The sequence below is a fragment of the Stegostoma tigrinum genome, chromosome 36, assembly GCF_030684315.1.
Source record: "Stegostoma tigrinum isolate sSteTig4 chromosome 36, sSteTig4.hap1, whole genome shotgun sequence".
NCBI classification, from domain to species: Eukaryota; Metazoa; Chordata; class Chondrichthyes; order Orectolobiformes; family Stegostomatidae; genus Stegostoma; species Stegostoma tigrinum.
Genome location: NC_081389.1, coordinates 13,369,159 through 13,394,016, shown reverse-complemented (window position 1 = coordinate 13,394,016; position 24,858 = coordinate 13,369,159). Strand labels below are relative to the sequence as shown.

General features: G+C 44.1%; 1 protein-coding gene across 1 annotated transcript in view; it reads left to right on the top strand.

Moving 5' to 3' along the window:
- Positions 1-24,858, top strand: part of LOC125446816 (lysyl oxidase homolog 1) — an 89,378-nt gene that overhangs the window by 24,602 nt on the left and 39,918 nt on the right. The window contains exon 2 of the mRNA XM_048520688.2: positions 10,337-10,445. Coding sequence (XP_048376645.1) covers positions 10,337-10,445 — 109 coding nt within the window. The remainder of the gene's footprint in view (positions 1-10,336; positions 10,446-24,858) is intronic.

The following is a 24,858-nucleotide window of genomic DNA, read 5'->3' as shown; positions in this document are numbered from 1 at the left end:
CAGAGCTGGGCTGCTGGAAGTATGTTTATCGTACTCATAGACCCTGGCATGAGATGATTTCAAAATATCCCGTGGTTTCATTTTGAGGAGAAGTTTTTCTTCCAGTATTCTGACCATCACTTATGGAATCTTAAAGTTGCACAGCATGGAAATAGACCCTTCTGGCCGATTAGTCCATGCTGACCATAATCCCAAACTAAACTAGCTCCACCTGCCTGCACTTGGCCCATTTCCCCACAAACATTTCTTATTCATGTACTTGTCCAAATGTCTTTTAAATGTTGATCACTTCCTCTGGAAGTTCATTCCATAGATGAACACTCCGTGTTTAAAAAAAACGCTTGCCCAGCATGTCCTTTTTAATTATTTTTTTCCACCTTAAGAATATGCCCCATAGTCTTGAAATCGTCCACCTCCCCCTCTCTCCCTATTTATTCCAGAACCCTCACCCCATCCCCCCTCTGCTGAAGGGTCTAGGCCCGAAACGTCAGCTTTTGTGCTCCTGAGATGCTGTTGGGCCTGCTGTGTTCATCCAGCCTCACATTTTATTATCTAATAACAGCTGCTGTTCACTTTATCCTCACTCCTCATTATTTTGTAAGCCTCTACAAGGTCCCCCTCCACCTCCAATGCTCCAGTTGAAAAGGTCCCAGCCAATGCAGCCTCTCTTTATAATTCAAACCTGCCATTTCTGACAACCTCCTGCTCAAAGCACATGATCTGGCCGTTTTTCCCTTGGTTATTTATGGGAAGCTTGCTGTACATCAGTTATTTTTATTTATTACATATGAAAATATACGTTGATGGTCAGGAGTAGGCTATTCGGCCCCCGAAGACTGCTCTGCCATTCTTTTGGCCCATGACTGATCTGACAGCGCCCTTCTATTTGGTTTCTCCAACAGGGCAGCACAGCCACTCAGTGGTTAGCACTGCTGCCTCACAATGCCAGTGACATGGGGTTCAATTCCAGCCTCAGGCGACTGTGTAAATTCTACACAGACATTCTCCCGTATCTGTGTGGGTTTCCTTCCACAGTCCAATGCAGGTTACATGGATTGGCAGGCAAGGATTAGCCATGGGGTACGGGGATTTCTGGGGGGACGGGTTGGGTGGGTCTTGTTGGGATTCTGTTCAGATGGTTGCTGCAGATCCATGAGAATTAGGAGGAGCAGCAGACCATTGAGCCTGCTCTGCCATTCAATAAGATCATGGCTAATCTTTTTGTGGACTCATCTCCAATTATCCATCTGCTCATCACTACCTTTTGTTCCTTTATTGTTCAAAAATCTATCTGTCTTTGCCTTAAGAACATTCAATGAGGAAGCCTCACCTGCTTCATTGGGCAGGGAATTCTACAGATTCATAACCCATTGGGTGAAGAACTTCTTCCTCAACTCAGTCCTAAATTTGCTGTCCCTCATTTTGAGGCTATGCCCCCAGTCTTAGTTTCTCCCACCAGTGGAAACAACCTCCCTGCTTCTATCTTATTTATTCCCTTTGTAATTTTATATATTTTAGTAAATCCTCTCATTCTTTTAAATTCCCGTGAGTACGTCCCAGTCTCCTCAATCTCCCCTTATAAACCAACCCTCCTAACTCTGGAATCAACCTAGTGAACCTCCTCTGCACCGCCTCCAGTGCCAGTACACCCTTTCTGAAGTAAGGAGACCAAAACTGTACATAATACTCCAGGTGTAGCCTCACCAGACCCTATACAGCTGTGGCATAACCACCCTATTTTTAGACTCCATCCCTCTAACAATGAAGGACAATATTCCATTTGCCTTCTTAATTACCTGCAAACCAACCTTCTGTGATTCATGCACAAGGCCACCCAGGTCCCTCTGCACAACAGCGTGCAACCATTTTTTACCTTTAAATAATGGCCCTTTTTGCTGTCATTCCTACCAAAATGGATGACGTCACATTTGCCAACATTGTACTCCAAGTGCCAGAACCTTGCCCACTCACTTAATTTATCTATATTCCTCTGCAGACTTACAGTGTCCACTGCACACTTTGCTCTACCACTCATCTTAGTATTATATCTGAACTTTGACACGTTATACTTGGTCCCAACTCTAAATCATCTGTGTAAATTGTGAACAGTTGCAGCCCCAATACTGATCCCTGAGGCACACCTCTGGCCGCTAATCAACAGTCAGAAAAGTACTTATTTATCCCCACTCTATGCTTTCTCTTAGTTAACTAATCTTCTTTCCATTCAAATGCATTACCCAGAATGCCATGCACCGTTACCTTATGCAGGAGACTTTTGAAACAGCACCTTGTCAAATTCCTTTTGGAAATGAATTGGATGGCCTCTTTCTGCCCTGTGGAGATTCTGTGATTCAATACTCTTTGACTTCCTTGCTCGTTAAGAAAGCTCCTTGCATAAGATGTGGGCAAAACAAGCATTTGTTGCCCATCCCTTGGTATTTGATTGAAATGCTAGGCCATTTCAGCAACTAGTTAAGAGTCAATCACAGAGCTGTAGATCAGGAGGCATATGTAGGCCAGACTAGGTAAGGATGGCAGATTTCCTTCCCTGTTAGTGAAGCAGATGGGTTTTTCTGGCAACCAACTATAGTTTTGCGGTAATTATTACTCAGATTAGCTTTCTGCTAATCACCATTATAGTGATTAGCTTGCAACTTGGCAAGCAATGCCAAAATTCACTATACACTATAATGGTCGCCTGTCCCCAGAGCATTATCCTGATCCTGCACCAGTTAACTTTACATTATAACAGTGAATTAAGTTGAAATTAATTTAACTGTGGGGTGCCACAGAAATGTAAGATCATTCTTTCAATTACAACTCAAGCTAAAAATAAGAATGAAGTTGCTTGGGACTTCCTCCACTGTTTGTTTGACAGTGAAACCCCTGCAGTATTTTCTGGATACCTTTCCATCAACATTTAGGAGAACCTTTAGGCAATGTATCTGAGTCTACATATCCCCTGTAATCTGAAAATCATTCTTTCAAATTCATGGTTAGAATGCAAACAAATCTCCTTCTGTTAAATCTTGCAACGGAACAGAGTTTGTTTGCAGTTTAATTTCCAGTAGGCTTGGAGGAATTTGCAACGATGGTAATTGTCTTGCTGATGGAACACATTATCCTGACCTGGCAACCAGCTTCAGCCAGATTAAGTATCCGACTCTTTGTATTCTTGGAATGTGGACAGTAGTGTTAAGGCTAGTTGTTGTGATCTGCTGTCTGGTGACTCTGAAGATATTAAGGATGAAGCATAGTTGCAGACAGGTGGATTATTAGAGCCCCGAAAGTGAAGGACATTAGTGAATCAGTTGTGCTTTTGTAATAATCTGGTAGTGTTCACAATTTTCAGGTATTCAGATTTATTCAGTGCAGTTTCATTACTTACCCTGGTTGGATTTGAATACATGCTAATGGTTCCTCTACCATAGTTAATGAGGCCTGTATTCTGAGTGTTATAGTGTTATGAATTGCTTGCCTCACCACTTTAGATACAACCTGGTAAAAGAAAACAGGAAGAGTGTAAAGAGGGCTTACTTTGCCATGGCACCAGTGGCTTCATGAATTTTTAGGCTCATCTTTCAGGAGAGAATTGGAGACAAGAAGAGACCTTGGGGTGAAGGTTCATAGTTCCTTGAAAGTGCACTCACAGGTAGACAAGTTAGTGAACAATTGGCGATTGGTACGCTTGCCTTTTTTGATCAATGCGTTGAGTTTAGAAGTTGGGATGTCATGTTGCGGCTGTACAGGCTATTGGTTAGGCCACTTTTGGAATATAACATTCAGTTCTGGTCTCCCTGCTATAGGAAGGATGCCATGAAACTTGAAAGGGTTCAGAGAAGATTTACAAGAATGTTGCCAGGGTTGGAGTGTTAAGCTGTAGGGGGAGGTTGAATAGACTGGGGCCTTAGGTAGCCTTATAGATGTTTAAAAAATTCATGGGTGACATGAATAGGGTGAGTAGCCACGGTCTTTTTCCCAGTATAGGGGAGTCTAAAGCTAGATAGTGTAGGTGTAACGTGAAAGGGGAAAGGTTTGAAAGTGGCCTAAGTGGCAACTTTTTCATCCAGACAGTGGTGCATGTATGGAATAAGCTGCCAGAGGAGGTGCTGGAGGCTGGTGCAATTACAATGTTTAAAAGACATCTGGATAGGTACATGTTAGGAAGGGTTTAGAGGGATAAGGGCCAAATGATGGCAAATGGAACTAGATTAATTTAGAATATCTGGTTGACATGAGCAGATTGGACTGAAGGGTCTGTTTCTGTACTGTACAGTTCATCATCGTCATCATCATCATAGAATCCCTACAGTGTGGAAACAGGCCCTTCAGCCCAACAAGTTCACACTGACCCTCCCTCCTCTCATTCCCATATCTCCTTTGAGGGCGTAGGACACAGGATGTACCACTGGCTGTGAGTGACTTCGGTTTGTGCTTTCTCTTGGTGTTCCAGCGTTTTGTTTTAATCCTCTTGTAGGATCTGGTGCCAGGTTTTTTTTGCCTCATCTTGAATTGCCCTTTAACTGAGTGGTTTTCACAGTTACTTCTGAAGGGAGGGAGTAGTCAACTGCTTTGCAGTGGGACTGGAGTCACATGTAAGCCAGACCAGGTAAGGTTGGCAGGTATCCTTCCTTGAAGGACATTAATGAGCCAGATGGTTTTTACAACGATCAATGATAAATTCATTATCACCATTACTGAGACTAGGTTTGTACTCCAGACTTATGAAACAAATTTAAATTCGACCTATTGCCAAGGTGGAATTTGAATCCATTAGCCTGTGACCGTAGATTACTAGTGCATTAAGGCTGAGATCTTGGTTATTGGTAAAAATGCAACAAAGTGAGAGGCAGTGGTAGTTTTTTTTTACCATTCATTCATTCATTGTAGTGTCACTTGTAATAAGCTGTTCCATGGAAAAGACCTTGTCATTCTTGCAGGTTAGTGAATGAACTCCCTCTGTAAAGTTTTCCTTTAAGTGTTTCGGCCATTTCAGAACTTGGAAACTATTTCATGGCCAAACTGTTTATTTAAGAAGGAAAAACACACAACTAGGGCCATGAAACACTAACAAAGTGACAGAAATTACATCCTCCTTGCTTGCTTTCTTTGTTGTAGTGTAAATACTTTGAAAGATATGCAAATATTTGGGCCATTCTTGTTTTTTACATCAATAGTTCTCAATTCCTGTTTGCATAAACACTGGGCATCCACTTCAATTTCTGAAAATATAAACCTGGTTTGAGTTCATTTGGGTGAGTATTCATGAAGGGTTGGACCAATCAAATTCTCGTTCCTTGGCCCATCTCTAATACCGGTGCTCGGAGAAATTACTGAATTTCACATAAATCCATTCTGGATTTTGAGCTCATAGCCCAAGTGAATAATCCAGGGTTCTGTTCAGCAGATGTCCTCTGAGATGTTAAAACCACTACTGTCCCAATGACTCGTTGTACTTCAAAGATCCCACGGTCACAATGCCTGATAGCATAGCCAGTCTTCCGCCCCCCGCAACGTTTGCACTCTGCTGTATGTGGAATCGTGCTGCATTGCATCACATTGAAAAGGACGTATGGCTCAGAAACAGGCCTTTTACCCAACGAGCACATCCTGGGGTTTATGAGCCACTTAGAGGCATGGAGATATGCAGTGTGGAAACAGATACTTTGGTCCAACTTGTCCATGCTGACCAGATACCCTAAATTAATCTAGTCCCATTTGCCAGCATTTGGCCCCTTCTTATTCATATATTCATCCAGATGTCTTTTAAATGTTGTCATTGTACCAGCCGCCACCTCTTCCCCTGGAAGCTAGTTCCAGATACGCAACACCCTCTGCATGAAAAAGCTTATTTTTCTTCTTTATTCATTCAGGGGATGATGACATTGTTGGCTGGGGAGCATTTATTGCCCACCCCTAATTGCCCAGAGGGCAGTTGAGAGTCAGCCACATTGCTGTGGGCCTAGACTCCCATGTAGGCCAGACCAGGTAAGGATGACAGTTTCCTTCCCTAAAGGACATTAGTGACCCTTAGGCCTCTTTTAAACCATCCACCTCTCACCTTAAACCTCTGCCCTCTTGTTTTAGGCTGCCTCCAATCTTTTCTCATCTAAATTTACCATTGCAACCCTTTACTCCCATCTCCATCCAACAATTGTTTAACATCGCCAATCTCCCTCGATCTCGGGAACCACTCCCTGTGGCAGCAAGCTGTATGTTCTCACCAGCCCTTGAGAGAAGAATTTTCCTCTGAATTCCTTGTGGTTTTCTCAATACTACCTTAAATTGATAGCAAATGTACTCGTGGTAATTTTCCAAAATTTGCTGGACTCTGGGGCAGTTCCAGCAGACTGGAAAATGACCAATGTGACGCCACTGTTCACAGAAGGAGGTTGACAAAAGATGGGGAATTATAGGCCGTTTAGCTTAACTTCAGAAGTGCGAAAAATGCTTGAATCTATTATCAAGGAAGAAATAGCAAGACATCGAGATAGAAATTGTCCCATTGGGCAGACGCAGCATGGGTTCATGAAAAGCAGGTTATACTTGACTAATTTGCTATGAAGCAAATGAATTCTATAGAGACATTACGAGCACGGTGGATAACGGGGACTCAGTAGATGTGGTGTATCTGAATTTCGAAAAGTCATTTGACAAGGTGCCACACAAAAGTCTGCTGTGTAAGATAAAGGTGCATGGTATTCTGAGTAATGTATTAGCATGGATAGAGGATTGGTTAACTAACAGGAAGCAAAGAGTGGGGATAAGTGAGTGATTTTCTGGTTAGTGATCAGTGACTAGTGGTATGTGTCTGGGATCAGTGTTGGGACTTCAATACTTTACATAGAATTTACTAGATGATTTGGAGTTGGGGACCACATGTAGGAGCAAAGTGTGCAGAGGACTCTGAAAATTTGCAGGGGTATAAAGATAGTTTAAGTGAGTGGGTGACGATCTGGCAGATGGCATTCAATGTAGATCTATGTGAAGTCATCCATTTTAGTAAGAATAACAGTAAAAAGGACTATTATTTGACTGGTTAAAAAATGGCAGCATGCTCCTGTGAAGAGGAACCTGGGTGTCCTTGTGCATGAATTGCAGAAGGTCCGTTTACAGATACAACAGGTAATTAAGAAGGCAAATAGAAAATTGTCCTTCAGTGTGAGAGGGATGGAGTTTAAAAACAGGGAGATTATGTGACCGGGATAGTAGGAACTGCAGATGCTGGAGAATCTGAGATAGCAAGTTGTAGAGCTGGATGAATACAGCAGGCCAAGCAGCATCAGAGGAGCAGGAAAGCTGATGTTTCAGGCCTTGAAGAAGAGCCTAGGCCCCGATTTTCTGCTCCTCTGATGCTGCTTGGCCTGCTGTGTTCATCCAGCTCTACACCTTGTTATCTCAGATTATGTTACAGCCACTTAGGGTGTTGGTGAGGCCACACCTGGAGCATTATGTACAGTCTTGGTCTCCTTACTTGAGAAAGAATGTACTGGCACTGGAGGGGGTGTAGAGGAGGTTCACTAGGTTGATTCCAGAGTTAAGACAGCTTATGAGGAGAGGTTAAAAGACCTGGATTATATTCATTGAAATTTAGAAAAATCTGAGGGATCTTGTAGAAATGTATAAAATTATGAAGGGAATAGATAAGATAGAAGCAGGGAGGTTGGTTCCACTGGTGGGAGAAACTGGGACTGGGGGCATAACCCCAAAATATGGGAGAGCAGATTTACGACTGAGTTTAGGAGGAAGTTCTTCACCCAAAGGGTTGTGAATCTGTGGAATTCTCTGCCCAGTGAAGCAGGTGAGGCTTCCTCATTGAATGTTCTTAAAGCAAAGATAGATCATTTTTTGAGCAGTAGAGGAATTCAGGATTATGGTGAGAAGGTGCATCAGTGGATCTGAGGCCATGAAAAGATTAGCCATGATCTGATTGAAAGGCAGAGTAGGCTCAAAGGGCCTACTCCTGCTCCTGGTTCTTATGTTTCCACATGTGAAAAAGACAGGCCAAGAGGGACATAAATAAAAATACAATCTCCAAAATATCCATAATAGAAGTCAGGAGAAACCCAGACAGTGGTTTGAATGAGAAACTCCCTACCATGTAGTTGAGGTGAATAGCATAGATTAAGGGGGAGCCAGATGAACACATGTATGGCACAGGAACATGCCAATCTTGTGAGATGAAGAAGAAAGGGAGGAAACTTGCTCGCAATATGAACAGTAGCATGGAATTATGGGCTGAATGGCTTGTTTCAACACTGTAATACTGCAACAAAGCAGGGAGGGCTAGTTCAGCCTTCGACTGGCCTACAAACCAAACGAGCGCCTGTCCATGAAGACACCAACCTACTCTGACAGAAAAAAAACAGAAGGAAGCTCAGCAGGGGCACTGTCTGTGTAGAGAGAAGCAGTAGGCTTTTTCTCACAACCTATTTTGACAGCTAAGGCAATACAGCTGACTTTTTTTTGATGTGTGTATTTTTTGTTTATTTGTTTGAGTGAATGCCCCTGACGCGGACGGTGTTTAGTGCCCATCCCTAGTTGCCCTGAACAGTTGGTAGTGAGCCACCAATCAAAGAGTGGCTTGCTTGGCTGTTCGAGGGCAGTTAAGAGTCAACCATATTGCGATGGATTTAGACTCAGAGACCAAATTGGGCAAAGGTTTCTGCCCGTGAGGTGAGACAGGTTTTTTTTTAAATTGATGGTTCTGTAATTATTTTATCAGACCAGTATTTTACATCAGAGCTCATTAATCAACGGAATTTAAATTTCCCCAAACTCTTACGATGGGAATTGAACCGGTAACTCCAACGTATTGATTGTAGCTTCTCGATTCTTTAGTTGATATTACATGATAGCGCTTAGAGTCATGGAGCCACACAGCATGGAAACAGATCCTTCGCTCCAACTCGCGCACGCTGACCAAGCTTCCCAAACTAAATTAGCCCCACTTACCTGTGCATTGAAAAGGCAGATATACTCAAATCAAAGCCAATTGATGAATTGAGTCCAGTTCCTACCTCGCTGCTGATGAAGATCATTGACACAGAAATGCAGGATTGTTATAGAACAACAGGAGACCATTCAGCCGATCATGTCTGTACTGGCTGCCTGAGCATTCTAACTTTTGCATCTCTCCTGCCTTTTCCCTCGTAACACTGAGCGTTGATTCTATTTAAATAACTAATTAAAACCCTCTCGAAAGCCTGAATTGAGCTTTCCTTCACACATTTCCAGGCAGTGCATGACATATTCTCTATCGCTCACTGCATGTAAAAGTGTTTTTGCTCTTTGCAGTTCCCTGTTTGCACCCTCTGGCTCTTGATCCTTTTCATAAGCGGGAACAGTTTCTCCCTAGCTACTCTATGCTGACCCAGGCATCACTAAATTGACTCGAGAAGACATTAAGAATTTGTTGGTGGTGTCTGTGATATCACATGAAGCAGGAGAAGGAAGAGGAGATGGTGGTTTTCGGAATGTACAGATGGCAGGATAAGGGAGTTTGAAGTGATGGGTGCTTGATGGATAACGGTAGTTATTTTGGGTTGAGATTTCCCAGCACCATTTTATAGAACTAGCCTTGTTTCAGTACTATCTCTCTCACTAGTTATAGGAATAAGCAGCGAGGAAATATTCATCAGCCATTTTTTTTATTTGGTACAGGTAGAGATTCACAGTATACACTTTGATGTATTTTGAGATACAGCCACTGCTCCCACCCCACTTTATTGGCATAATTATGGGCAAATGTTGGTGCATTCCTAAGACAGCCGTTGCCTATAATCAGCATATTCTAGACTTCCCCCTTCTCTGGTGTAGTTGCATTCCTGTGGACCCAGTTTGTTTATGTTAGCTCGCTCTTGAGAATTTGTTCCCTCCAGTGTGTTTTGGCACAGTCTCTGAGAATTGTCCTTGGTCATACTTTGGCAAGACCCTTGGACTCTGTAAATATTGGGGTGTTCTTTCGGACCTCCCTTTCCTGACATAGGAAAGCTTATATGAGCCACCTGAAAGGATAACTGTGCGATCAAATGTGGAGAAAACATTTATGAGGAGAAAAGAATAACGCGTTGATAAGACAAGGGAAGAACTGAAGAAGAGTTGCGTTGCCCTCAAAAAATATTAACTTCTGTTTCCTTATGGGTGACATGAGATCTGTTGAGTTTCTCAGCACTTTATATGTCTACATACACAGAAATTCCACTCCCTGTTGAAAATAGTTGTGCCCTAGGCCTCCAGTGTGCAAAGCCACATGTTGGCCACGAAGATTAACTTTGTTCAGTGATTCATAACAGGTTTTTTTTTCTCCTTCTTTTCCTTCCCCATTTTCCTTTAGGTTTGCCTGACTTGGTACCAGACCCATATTACGTCCAAGCATCCACATACGTGCAGAGGTCTCATTTGTATTCCCTACGGTGTGCAGCAGAAGAGAAGTGTTTGGCAAGGTATGCAGCTCTGTTTTGGACTTGCTTCACTCACCCACCAGACTTCTGTTCATTTATCAAAGTCAAAGAGCCTGAAGACGTTTCCAAAGCCAGTTTGTAAGGAGGACGTCTCTTTGCGGGGACTTGTCCCAACTCCTGGACTTAGATCAAACGTTTACACTGAGTCTGCAATGGGATAGAATTTTTCTTTGAGTTGTGATGTTTCTGCATTCCAATTGGCAACAGGACGAAAGGCAGTTATGACAATTATAAATCCAGTTTAGTTGATGCGAGCCTCTTCCTTCAAATAGTAAAATAATCCCTGCATTTTTAGAACACTTGTCATGACCAGTGATCATCTCAAAAGTGCTTAACAGCAAATGAAGTACCACCATTATTGTAATGAGCAATTGAGTCGATAGGCTGAGGAGTGGCATTTGAATATATGTGGGGTCTTGCATTTTGGTAAAATAAGCGATGATAGGACTTATACAATTAATGGTGTTGCTGTAGAACAGAGAGACGCAGGATTTCTAGTACAGAATTCTTTGAAATTTGTGTCATGCGTAGATACGGTGGTTAAGAAGATGTTTTGCCTTCATTGCTCAGACCTTTGAGAATAGGAGTTGGGATGTCATGCTGAGGTTGTACAGGACATAGATGAGGCCTCTTCTGGATTACTGTGTTACCCTATTATAGGAAGGATGTTATTGAACTGGAGAGGGTTCAGAAATGATATACCAGAATGTTGCCAGAAGTGGAGGGCTTGACATATTAACATAGACTGGAAAGACTGGAACTTCGTTTCACTGGAATGTAAGAGGTTAGGGGTGACCTTATAGAGGTTTATAAAATCATGAGAGGCATAGATAAGGTGAATGGCAGAGGTCTTTTCCCTAAGTTAGGGAAGTTCAAAACTAGAGGGCATATTTATATGGCGAGAGGAAAAAAATTTAAAATTTTAAATTTAAAGAACATGAGGGGTAATTTTCTTTTACATTGAGTGATTTGACAGTGAAATTAACTGTCAAAGGAAGTGGTGGATGGGAGTGCAGTTACAACATTTTAAAGAAACGTGGATAAGTACATGAATAAGAAAGGTTTGGAGGACTATCGGCCAGGAGGAGGCTGCTGGGACTAGGTTAGTTTGGGATTATGGGCGGCATGGACTGGTTGGACCGAAGGGTTTGTTTCTGTGCTGTACGACTCTATGGCAATAACCAAGTAATCTGTACTTGTGCCATTGATTGAGAGGTAGAGGTGGGCTAGGATATACCATGCGGTACAGGAGCAGAATTACACCATTTGGCCTGTGTCCCATCTGGTTTTCTCTGAAGTAGAGCAATAGGATCTTTAACACCTAGGTTCTGAGGGGCAGCATCTTAAACACTGCAGTACCTCACTCATTAATGCACTGAAATATCTGCCTTGCCTTTTGTTCTGAGTCGCTAGAATGGGATGTGAATGCAGGAAGATTATGACTCAGATGGGAATGCTACCAACTGGCTGGTACTGAACAATGCAAAGACATATTGTTAAATGTGCAACAAAACAACACCCTGAACTGTTCCCTCTTGCTTGTTGATCTTGTTTCCAAAGCAGGTTGGCAGATCAGTGGGTGCATGTCATTTCTGTTAGTCACGCTGATCATGTTTGAGAGCTGAATGCAGCATTTTTCTGAGGCATCCCTGTTAATGGTACATTCATTGTATCATCAAGGATGCACAGTTAAATGGCATTGATTAATGCCTTGAGCACATATAAAGAAAACTTGGGATATAACATGGTGTGTGTTGTCCACAGTATTCCAATGCGTTTGGAGAGTCTGATGGTTCACAGAATCTAACGCTGCTTGTGTTATCGACAGTGCAGGCAGTCCTTATTTAGTGGCTTTCTCAATATCACTTCTGCCCTCTTCCATGTTTAGACTGGGCTGCTGCTTAATTTCTGGCTGCACTTCAGCCCCATGCTAGTCATCTGCTTCTGGGGGTATGGGTGGGCAGTTTGGAGAACCTCCTAATGGGTCTGCTCCTTGATCTAACTGTAGACTGGATCGGCTAGGACGATGTGCGACATCGAGGGCCGAAGGGCCTGTTCTGTGCTGTATTGTTCTATGTTCTATATTCATTGGCGTTTAGAAGAATGAGGAAGGCGGGGTGGTGGTGTGGTGGGGGAGCTGGTGGCGTGTGCATGGATCTGATAGAAACCTACAAAATTCCAACAGGACTAAAGGGCGGGAAGGATATCCCCAGTAACGGAGAAGTCCAAAATCATATTGGTGCTTCCTTTGGAAACAGGACTGAAACAGCGGGTTGATAAATGGTAAATCTGAACAGGAATACTTTATTGACCATGCTCACATTTCCACGGCCAGTTCTAGACCTCTCCCAAGCTCCATCCCTCTGGGCCAGCTGACCAACTGTCTTAAAGTGGCAGCACCCCCCCACCACCCCCCGCAGCTGCATATATCACACACAGAATCATTGGTAACATCTAAGGGTACAGGGAAAGCTGAGATGTGAAATTTGTCATCTCTGCCTACTCCAGCAGCTGAGAGGAGACCTGATAGAGGTCTACAAAATTACAGGAGGCATAGATAGGCTGGATAGTCAGAGGCTTCTTCCCAGGGTTGAAGTTTCAATTACAAAGGGGCACTGGTTCAAGGTGAGAGGGCACAAGTTTAAGGGAGATGTGCAAGAGTGGTAGGAACCTGGAATGCACTGCCAGAGGAGGTGGTGGAAACGGGCACGTTGGCGACATTTAAGAGGCATCTCAATGCTTACATGAATGGGGAAGGAATAGAGAGATACGGACCAAATAAGGGCAGGTTTGTTTTTTTAGTTTAGTCTGGGCATGACGATCTGCATGGGCTGGAAGGGCCAAAGGGCCTGATCCTGTGCCATACTCTTCTTTTGCTATTTTGTTCTTCACCCAGGGAGTAGTGAGTGTGTGGAATTCTCTGCCACCGGAAACAGTCAAGCCACTGAAATAACTGGTATTCCGACACCAGGTCACACTTTACTTAACCGTGGAAAGACCTTAAAACTGCTACAGCTCCCTCAGAGCCAACTCTCAGTGTGAATAGAACCAGAATGACATTCCTATTTATATTTGTCAGCCAGGGCTCCCTGATTGGGGTGGCAAATGGGACTGGATTAGTTTAGGATGTCTGATCGGCAGGAATGAGTTGGTCTGACGTTGTGCTGTACATCTCTGTGACTCTACGACCAGGTTAACCACCCCAATTGGGTAACTCATAGTCTGTGAGATCCACCTGGCCGCTTTCATTACAGTCACTCCATCCCTCCCCCTCTGAATCCGAGGACATAGACTGGTTCTCTGTCGTAGTTCTTTCTGGGGTGTTTTAGCATTGGGTCAGATTCCTCTAACTCTGCCTTCGATACGGGTGGCACGTCACGCACAGTAGCTTGCCTCTTGTGTCCGGAGTGTCTTGGAAGAAATTCATTTAACTCTTCAGTGGTAAAGGCGTGGCAGCAATGGCACCCACCGTGTCCGTCTCAGATTCACCGACAGCCATGGGGATCAGATTCCTCGGTATTTTCAACGCTTGATGGAGAGAGAGAGAACCCTTGAGCTTTGGAGTAGTCAAAATGGCAGTCGAGGAGCCGGGCATGTTTTACCCCCACACCGTGTACAAGTTTGCAGCTTTCGTATGGTCCACTTGCTTGTTCAGGACTGTCACACCCACCCAAACTTTGTACATCCCTGAATCTGACATCACATTGACCATGCCTCTTATCCATGCAGTGAGTATTCGGCATGCGATTCCAGCCATTCAGCTTGTCGCCAGCATCTTTAACTTTTAACTTTTTGTGTTTATCTCTCTGCCTCACTTATTCAGATTATAGGTCAACTCTTCACTGGTGACTCAGCTGTTAATACTTTACTCACTGTCCAACACTCTTGGTCACCTGCAGAGACTTATCAGCTGACTCTCCTCACACACCAATTATATAATCTTTTGATCTCTCTTGTCTGTAAACTCTCTGGGTCTGTGTCTCTGTCACTTCACCTAATGAAGGGGTTGTGCTCTAAAGGCTTGTGTGATTTCTAATAAACCTGTTGGACTATAACCTGGCTAATGAAATGTGAGGCTGGATGAACACAGCAGGCCCAGCAGCATCTCAGGAGCGCAAAAGCTGAAGTTTCGGGCTTAGAACCTGGCGTTGTGTGACTTCTAGACTTTTTCCTCCCTAGTTCAACCAGGTTACTCTTAACTGCCCTCTGGGCGATTAGGATGGTCAATAAATGCTGCCTAGCCAGCGATGCCCTCATCCCATGAATGAATAAAGGAACACCGAAGCCTCCACATCATGGCTACCATCGACACCAAAAGCTGCTGGCTCAAAGTGGAGAGGGTCTCCAAGAAGATTGCGCATTTCGACACAGGTAGCAAGTTTCTGCAGAAATGCAAGAAAGCAGAGAAGATACAAAAGGGACTACAGATCATGAACCCACTCAACACAGACTATGCTGAGAGATTCTGCCATTGCACCTCTTGTACACTCCTCAATCATCTGATACGCCAACTCTACAGCAGGTGCTTCAACCTTGACATTGAGGTAGAGTCCATATTCTCAGTATGCACTCAAAATACAGCAGCACAGTTACAAGTCACTGCCAAGCAGACAAGGCAATGGAACCACACCACCTACATGCACACTAAGGACAGGAAACTGGAGAAACTTGGCATCACCGCCAGCAGTAGTCCCTCGTACCACGGTTGAAAATGGCATCACCATGGGGAAATCAGTCAACTTATCTGACCACACCCTTCAACCAGACGTGATTGAAGTTCCCAGCCGAGGGCTCAGTGTCTGCCCCACTACCAGAAGTGGTGATGATGACATTTGGCAGGTGATGGGGGTGGGGAACTGAGGCCTAGAACCTGAACCAGCATTGGGAATTTGTTGGGTTTATAACGATGAATAAAGATCAATGATGTTAGAGTGGAGGAGAATGAAAATTCCAATGATGATGATGATAAGATCTCGTGGCAGACACAGAGGAGTTCAACAGGTGAATGAGGCTCTGGGAATTCTTCCACAAACCCCAAGATGTCAGCAGCGAGCCCAGCGACACAACCGATGAACTGGAACAGCCGATGGAAGAAATCCGCAGTGCAGCAACCGAAGAAGGAGTCGAATTGGACCTCTTCGGAAGGCCGCTGCCCAAGACTCGACATGCATGCTCAAGCTGTCAGGAGTTGAGTTAACGACAGGTTTATCAGCCGTGCTCACAAAGTAGTGCAGAATGTCACTCAAGCACAACGCAGCGCCATCCATGCTCTCAAGACCATTCACAACATTGTCATCAAACCAGCAAAGGAGGAGCCTTCATCAGAAAGAATAGAATGGACTGCCAGAAGGAAGTATACAGACAACTGAACAACTAGGACCACTACAGGCAACTACCTGCTGATCCGACCAAAGAACAGACCTGTCAACTCAACAGACTAATCAAGACTTTTGATCGAGACCTTCAGAGTATCCTATGCACCCTCATCCGGCGTACTTCTCACATAGGAGACTTGTGATGTCTTCTGAAGATACTCAAAACCAACACACCTGGAGTCCCATTGTATCAGGCAATGTGTGACCCTGTATGAGAACCTCTCTGGCTGTCTTGAGGGCACTTTGAAACCCACTGTACAAGGAACCCCCAGCTTCTATCGCGATCGTACAGATTCCTTACAGAAACTCAGGACCCACAGACCACTCAAACCAGGAACATTGCTTATTGCAATGGAAGTTTCAGCACTCCACACCAGCAAACCCCGTGACAACGCCATGCTGCAACAGCCTCAGTACTTAATACCACCAGCTGCCAATTTCCAGTTGCCATCCTACAACTCATCTGCTTCAACCTCGATCACAACGTCTTCACCTTCGATAACCAGTTCTTCACCGACAGCCATGGGGATCAAATTTGCTCCCCAATATGCCAATGTTTTCATCATAAGTTTGAACAAGACTTCTTTGCTGTGCAGGGCCTCCAACCAGTGCAATACACCAGATACATTGATGACATTTTCTCCCTTTGGACTCATGGTGAGGAATGTCTGAAGCAACTACATAGTGATATAAACAAGTTTCATCCCACCGTCAGACTTACCATAGACTACTCTTCAGAATCTGTCTCATTCTTGGGCATGAGCATCTCGATTGAGGACAGGCACCTCAGTACCTCACTCTGCTGCAAGTCCACAGATAGCCTCATGATGCTGCACTTCATCCTGTATGGACAAGTCCTGCATGTACGCAGGATCTGCTCAGATGAGGAAGAATGCAACGGATACCTGAAGGTTTTGAAGGATATTCTCATAAGAATGCAATATGATGCACAACTCATCGATCGCCAGTTTTGATATGCCACTGCAAGAAACTGCAATGACCTTCTCAGAAGACAGACACAGGACATGACCAATACAGTACCCTTTGTCATCCAGTACTTCCTCGGAGTGGAGATACTATGCCATGTTCTTTGCAACCTTCAACATGTCATTGATGATGATGATGAGCATCACGCTCAGATCTTCCCCATGCATCCATGTCTCACCTTCAAACAATCCCCAAACCTTAAACAGACCATTGTTTGCAGAAAACTACCCAGCCTTAAGGACAACATCAACCACAACACTATACAACCCTGTGATGGCAGCCTCTGCAAGACGTCAGATCATCGACATGGACACTACCATCACACATGAGAACACTACCCACCACATACATGGCAGATACTCATAACTCAGCCAACATTGTCTATCCCATGTGCTGCAGGCAAGGATGCCTTGAAGCATGGTATATTGGCAAGACCATGCTGACGCTATGGCAATAGATGAATGGATACCACGCAACGATCGCCAGACAGGAATGCCCCAGTCGGGGAGCACTTCAGCGGCCAAGGACATTTGGCCTCCAATCTTTGGGTAAGTGTCCTCCAAGGTGGACTTCAAGATACACAACAACACAGAATCACTGAGCAGTGACTGATAGCCACGTTCCTTGCCCAAGAATATGACCTCAACAGTGATCTTGGGCTCATGTTGCGCTACAGGTGACCCCACTGCACTGTTCTGTATCTGCAAAACCTTCCTTACTGTCCTGTTTTGACACCATCACCTTGATAAATTGTTGTGATCTCGCTACCTTAATTAGTTTGTACAGTTTTGAATTTGGCACGCGTTTCCAATCATTTAGTTTGTCTCCAGCTCCACCTTATTTTTAATTTTTTGTGATTATCTCTCACTGCCTCACTTAATCACATTATAAGTCATCACATTACCTGTTATTCAGCTGTTGATACTTTACTTACCATTCAACACTCTTGGTCACCTGCAGAGACTTATCATTTCACACTCCACTCAGACCGGTTGTATGATCTTTTGATCTCTCTATCTTGACCTCTGTGTGCTCTGCTGTGTCGCTACACCTGATGAAGGGGTTACACTCCAAAAGCTTGTTTGATTTCAAATGAACCTGTCAGATAATATAATCACTGAGACAATAACTGGTGTTGTGTGACTTCTGACTTTGTCTTTCCCATGCAGGTCCATTCCCACAGTTCTTACACCAAGCTTCATCCCCTGAAGTTAAATATTTCTGTTGCTTGGTGGAGTCTTGTGTCCAGCAGTATTGTTCCTAATGCCATTTTACCACCCCCCCGGACCTCCGGTCCAGGAAGATCAGACTTAACCTGCTGCAGAGTTTTCTCCCCATTAGCAACTCTGCTGGAATGATCCCTGTTGCATGAGGGGTGGTCCTATAATCAGATAGGAACCAGGACAGTTTGGTATCTCATGAAGCTATAGGCAGTTTCTTTAAGTCTGCCTTTAAAGTTTGGACTGCTCTTTCTACCAGGCCAGTTGGTTGATGGATGGTATGGAGCTGTCTTTTTATGTTGAATACTGTTCAACTTCAGGAAATACTTGAATTCCCCACTGGTAAACTATTATCGGAGACCAACACTTTTACGAGCCCATTAATCACAAAAGATGCACGCAGATTTTCTATCGTTATCCCCATGTTTGATGAAAGAACTCTATCCTTGGGCTGGTGAACATAACCTGGCCTCCATTCTGACACCTTTGAAACAAGCTCTAAACTCTATGCACCCTCCTGGATACCTGCTAATGAGTTCTCTTACTTAATTCAGGTTGAGTAGGACTGTTTTGCTGCCCTGAATCTGCGAACCTGCAGAAACTACAATGGCTTGCTGGCCCGGATCCTGAAGATAATTTTATCTGTTTGGCCAAGGCTTGGCTTTGTTTTGGGGTTTTGCTGTGGGCTGACCTCGAGTCCCTCTGTTCAGGATATGTTCTGAGAGAGGCCATGCAATTGCCTTCACTCAGGTGGTGTTCCCAAGCTCTGTCAGACTAGCGAGGGTCTCCACTTCCATCAGAATACCCTGCAGCTCATATCCTCCACCTGCTGCATTTTCCAATGATAAAGCCAGTTGAAGTGTCTGTTAAAAGTTCATTTGGGCTTTAGCTTATAGCACATTTGCACTTCTTTAATCTCTCATAACAAACAATCTCTCAGCATTTCTTTGAGTCTTGAACCAAAGTCCCATTCCTCTGCCACTTATCTTAACCTTGTCAAAAATCTGATATAGATTCCCCAGCTCTTGAACTGCTGAGTAAAACCAATAGCGTTGCAGAGTTAGAGGAGGCTTGGTATCGTATTCCTCAGCTAATCTGTCAACTCTTGAAAGGCTTTAGTATTCTGGTGCCTCAGGAAAAGTTAAGCTCCTAATAACCGGAAAAGCTGAGGGTCCACAAGCTGCCAGGAGAATTACTCATTGTTTCTGATTTGCCTCAATGTCATTTGCCCAGAAAAAAATAACTCATTCTTTCCACATATTGGGCTGAGACTTTAATGCCCGATCAAGCTTCCCAAATAACAGTGTGGTGCCAGAAAAGTGCTTTTGCCAACTCAAAGACGACTGTTGTGAGTATTCTTTTCACTTGTCGGCACTGAAATAACTCCACCGAAGCCAGTCTCCCATCACCCAATCACCCTTTATTTATGTGTGCAGAGCCATCGACACTGACACAGCTTCCACAGACCCTGCTCTGAGTGAACAGAGGTTGCTGGCAGTCCTGTTCGTACATTTTTTTTCTCCTTTTTTTAATTATTATTTACCCCCACACTACTGTCATACAGTAGTACTGTCTATGATCCCCATCACCCGTGTGTGTGTGTGTGTGTTTGTGTGTGTGTGTGTGTGTGTGTGTGTGTGTGTGTGTGTGTGTAGGTGTGAGACAAAGTAAAAACACCAGCTGTGTAAATAACTTCATTAACAGTCCACTACCAGGACTCACACTCACATGACCAAAGAACCAGTAGAAAGCAGAGACCTCTGGGGACAATGCGCATGTGAACGAAAAGGTGAAGGGGTGGATGAGGATCAAATCCATGTCGAATTGGAGGGGGAAATAAAGCATTCCGTACCCCGCGGTGCCAGGTCCTGTTTATATCTGTCAGCCAAGGCTCCCTGATTGGACCAGATTAACAGCCCCACTAGGGAACTCATATTCTATGAGGTCCACCTGGCTGACCACATTATATTCACTACAGCCATAACATTGAATGTTTTCAAGAAGGAGATAGATTTAGCTCTTGGGATAAAGTGATCAAAGGCTTTGGGGTGAATGATCATATTGAATGGTGGAGCAGGTTTGAAGGACTGAATGGCCTACTCCTGTTCTATGTGCCTATGTATCTAGTCAGCGAACTGTGGAGAGGGTCATTATATTTGACAGCTTGGCTCCTTTCCATGTGTAAACTCACTCCCAATGCCCCTGGAGATGGGACATGCAATGTCCACGAGCAAGCCTGAGGCTGCCTGTGACCAATGAGCATTGGTAGGGGCAGGCTCGGGGGCAGGCAGGAAGGTGGGGGTGCTGGGGGAATGGTTAGAGGCAGTGGGTGGGGGTCCTGGGGGAATAGTGTGGAGTGCATCATTTCTGGTCACATTTTAAGTTAAATTTGCGTTGAATTTTTTTTGTGACAGTGCCTCTTGAAGGGGCTGGTAAGCTCTGATTTGATTTAACTCTCTTCATCCTAATGTTTATTTAGACTTTCAGAGCCTGGAGCATGTCAGCAGCCTGGGATCATAATTTTAATTTAATCTGTTAAATTTCCTTTGAAGATTGTCTCTTTAGGGGCAGGCCAATTAGTCAATTGATTTGTTTTATTCAAAGTAGGATGTAGAAAGATGTCTAGGAAACAGGGTTGGAGGCAGACATATGTAAAAGGACAGTGGATGCTAAGACACTAAATACATTTGAGGAGATAGACAGGTTTATAATTAGGAAAGGGTTATGGGAAGAGGGCAGGAAAGTGGAGTTGAGCATCAGTGAGATCATATTAAATGAGGTTCGAGTTGCTGAATTGCCTGCTTCTGGTCCTTGTTCTTACATTCTAACTGTCAACCACCTTTTTCCCTTCTCCCCAGCTTCTTGTTTCATTGCTATCTCATTACGCCTTGACAGATTTTGAGTTCTGCCTGATGTTTGTATTCACCATTGCCTGTCATCACGCAAGCTTGGAGGTGATGGAACTAACCCACTCTTCTTTCACCTTTCACAAACCTCTTGTTTTCAGACATAACTGTTTAAAGCGAATGAGACTTAAGACAGGGAACCGAAGCAGCATTATTCCCCCATCCTCCTGCATCGCACTGAATGCTGGGACACGCACCTATTTTGTTGTTCACCTCCTGTTGAATACAGGGGTGCTATGTTCGTGCATTGTAAGGAAGATGTGCACTGATATAGCGCCTTTCACAACCTCATTTGGCCACATTGCAAATAGCAATATGATCAGAGGACTTTTTTATATCATGTTGATTGTGGGTTTGCCCTGGACTGTGGGGAGAATCCGCCTGTGCCTTTTCAATGTTATGTATTGATTCAGGAGAGCAGTCCAGGTCTGATCTCCTGTCCATTGCCTCCAGCATTGCACCTGGAATGTGCAGCCTGTGTTCAAGTCACTAGGGTGGGACTTGAACTCACAACCTTCTGGTTAAGTACTTACACAGAACCACCTACATACACAAAACGTTCTCTTAAGGCTGGTGATCCTCGAGGCGAAGTCTGGCACGGTCTGGAACCAAGGTCTGGACTGGAGCTAAGGTGCCAGTGTGGATTGGGTTGGAAAGACCACTGTTCTGAACTTCTTATTTCCCTATTTTCTACAGTCTGCAAAGCTGGTCCTTTTCTTTCCCTATTTTCTAGCCTTTTTTTTCCTGAAGAACTTGCGCTGAAGGGGCTGTACCCAGGCACCTTTGTGCCTAAGATGGTACCATAAGTGGCAACTTGTAAACTTTTTACTGTACTCATGTGAGTACATGCGACAATAAAGCTAATTCAATGCTCACAGAAAGCCTGGATGAACCAGACCATTTATTACCTGGAATTACTTCGAAATCACGTTAATTCAGTGGTGGCAAGAATATGGCTGATTGATTTTGCTCTCAGCGGCTCACAATATTTCTGTGGAAAGCTGCACTCCATAGTGGCATATTGCGGAGGCTGTGTTTCAATTGTTTGTTTGCTTTATGCTTGTCCTTTTTTGCAGTCTCTCCATTCACCCAGCTCTTTGTTAACTAGACAGCACCAATTGGAATTTAAACAAAAAGAACACTTTTTGAGAAACACTTTAGACAGTCTCTTCGATTGTTTGCTACCAGGTGGTAGTGGGATTCAATTTGCACTGTCACGTCAGCTTTGCAAGGCTCTGTTGTGATGAGACATATATCTATTTCTAGGTCTGCAAACTGCTAAGGTTTGATAAATGTTTTTCAAGTAGGTAATGTGCCTTTGATCGCAGGAAATGGAATGAGAATCAAGCAGGTGGAAATTGTGGCACCATTGTTAGATTGCATCTGAAATCGTGTTCCATTCTGGGGCCTTCTTGGGAATGAACATAAACATAATGACACAAGAACTAAGAGCAGGAGTAGGCTATTCAGCCCTTCAAGCCTGGTCCTCCGTTTAAAAAGGTCAGAAGTCGCACAACACCAGGTTATAGTCCCAACAGGTTTGTTTGAAATCACAAGTTTTCAAAGTCACCTGATGAAGGAGCAGTGCTTTGAAAGCTTGTGATTTCAGATAAACCTGTTGGGCTATAACCTGTGGCTCCTGACTTTGTTCTTCCCCCTCACCCAGTCCGACACTACACCTCCACATCGTGGCTCTGTTTAGCGTGATCATGGTTGATCGTACCTCAGCCTCCGCTCCGTTTCCCTACTTTTTGACCCATTATGAATTAAAAATCTGTCTGCCTCCTCCTTAAATGTACTCAACGTCCCAGCAACCACCGTACTTAGAGGCAGTGAATTCCACAGGTTCACAACCTTTTGAGAGAGGTAATTTCTCCGTATATCTGTTTTAAATCTGCTAAAACTGATCTCTCATTCTAGATTGCCCCATATGTTCAAACATCCCTTCTGTATCTACTTTGTCAATCCTCTTTATACACCTCAATTAGATCACCTCTCATTCTTCTAAACTTCAGAGATAATAAACCTAAACAGCTTAATCTCCCTTTATAAAAACAAACCCTCTATTTGTGGAATCAATCTAGTGATCCCTCTCTGAACTACCTGCAATCCAACTCCATCCCTCTTCAGGTAAGAGGACCAAAACTGTATGCAGTACTCCAGATGTGGTCTCACTAGTGCCTTGTACACAGATTTGTTACTGGGAGTATTGGTATAAATTGTGGTATAAATCAGACTTGAGGTATCACTTACATAGAACATAGAACATAGAACATAGAACATAGAACAGTACAGCACAGAACAGGCCCTTCAGCCCACAATGTTGTGCCGACCATTGATCCTCATGTATGCACCCTCAAATTTCTGTGACCATATACATGTCCAGCAGTCTCTTAAATGACCCCAATGACCTTGCTTCCACAACTGCTGCTGGCAACGCATTCCATGCTCTCACAACTCTCTGCGTAAAGAACCTGCCTCTGACATCCCCTCGATACTTTCCACCAACCAGCTTAAAACTATGACCCCTCGTGCTAGCCATTTCTGCCATGGGAAATAGTCTCTGGCTATCAACTCTATCTATGCCTCTCATTATCTTGTATACCTCAATTAGGTCCCCTCTCCTCCTCCTTTTCTCCAATGAAAAGAGACCGAGCTCAGTCAACCTCTCTTCATAAGATAAGCCCTCCAGTCCAGGCAGCATCCTGGTAAACCTCCTCTGAACCCTCTCCAAAGCATCCACATCTTTCCTATAATAGGGCGCCCAGAACTGGACGCAGTATTCCAAGTGCGGTCTAACCAAAGTTTTATAGAGCTGCAACAAGATCTCACGACTCTTAAACTCAATCCCCCTGTTAATGAAAGCCAAAACACCATATGCTTTCTTAACAACCCTGTCCACTTGGGTGGCCATTTTAAGGGATCTATGTATCTGCACACCAAGATCCCTCTGTTCCTCCACGCTGCCAAGAATCCTATCCTTAATCCTGTACTCAGCTTTCAAATTCGACCTTCCAAAATGCATCACCTCGCATTTATCCAGGTTGAACTCCATCTGCCACCTCTCAGCCCATCTCTGCATCCTGTCAATGTCCCGCTGCAGCCTACAACAGCCCTCTACACTGTCAACGACACCTCCGACCTTTGTGTCGTCTGCAAACTTGCTGACCCATCCTTCAATTCCCTCGCCCAAGTCATTAATAAAAATTACAAACAGTAGAGGCCCAAGGACAGAGCCCTGTGGAACTCCACTCACCACTGACTTCCAGGCAGAATATTTTCCTTCTACTACCACTCGCTGTCTTCTGTTGGCCAGCCAATTCTGTATCCAAGCAGCTAAGTTCCCCTGTATCCCATTCCTCCTGACCTTCTGAATGAGCCTACCATGGGGAACCTTATCATGGTCTTCCAAACTTTGTTATCAGCTGACATCACCGACCCTATCTATGCATGTGTCAATGACCATTTTGGCATTCAAATGGTCACAACGGACATTTGAATTTGATATTTGGCAGGAATTTATGGCTGCCCTTCTCAGCTCGAGGAAACAGAAATCCTCTGGGTCTGTTGTGAAATATGCCCCTTACTAAAGCTTCGTTTCTACAAGTGAACCTGAGAGAATAGAGTATAACCAATGTCTGAACTATGGGACATTAGAGAGACAGCAACAAGTCTGAAAGGAGTCAGAGCCCATCAACATGAATGAGCCTGCCTTCTCTTAGATGCATGGATCTCCTTGTCTTTCCAATTGAATAATATTAGATCTGATCTATGGGAATTGTCTCCAGCCTAGCTGAGTTGTCTTCCAAATATGTCGGAAAGGTGGGATCGTCTTTTAATTGTTCTTTCATGGGATGTGAGCCTCGCTGGCAGGACCAGTATTTGTTACCGTTTCTAACTGAGGGAC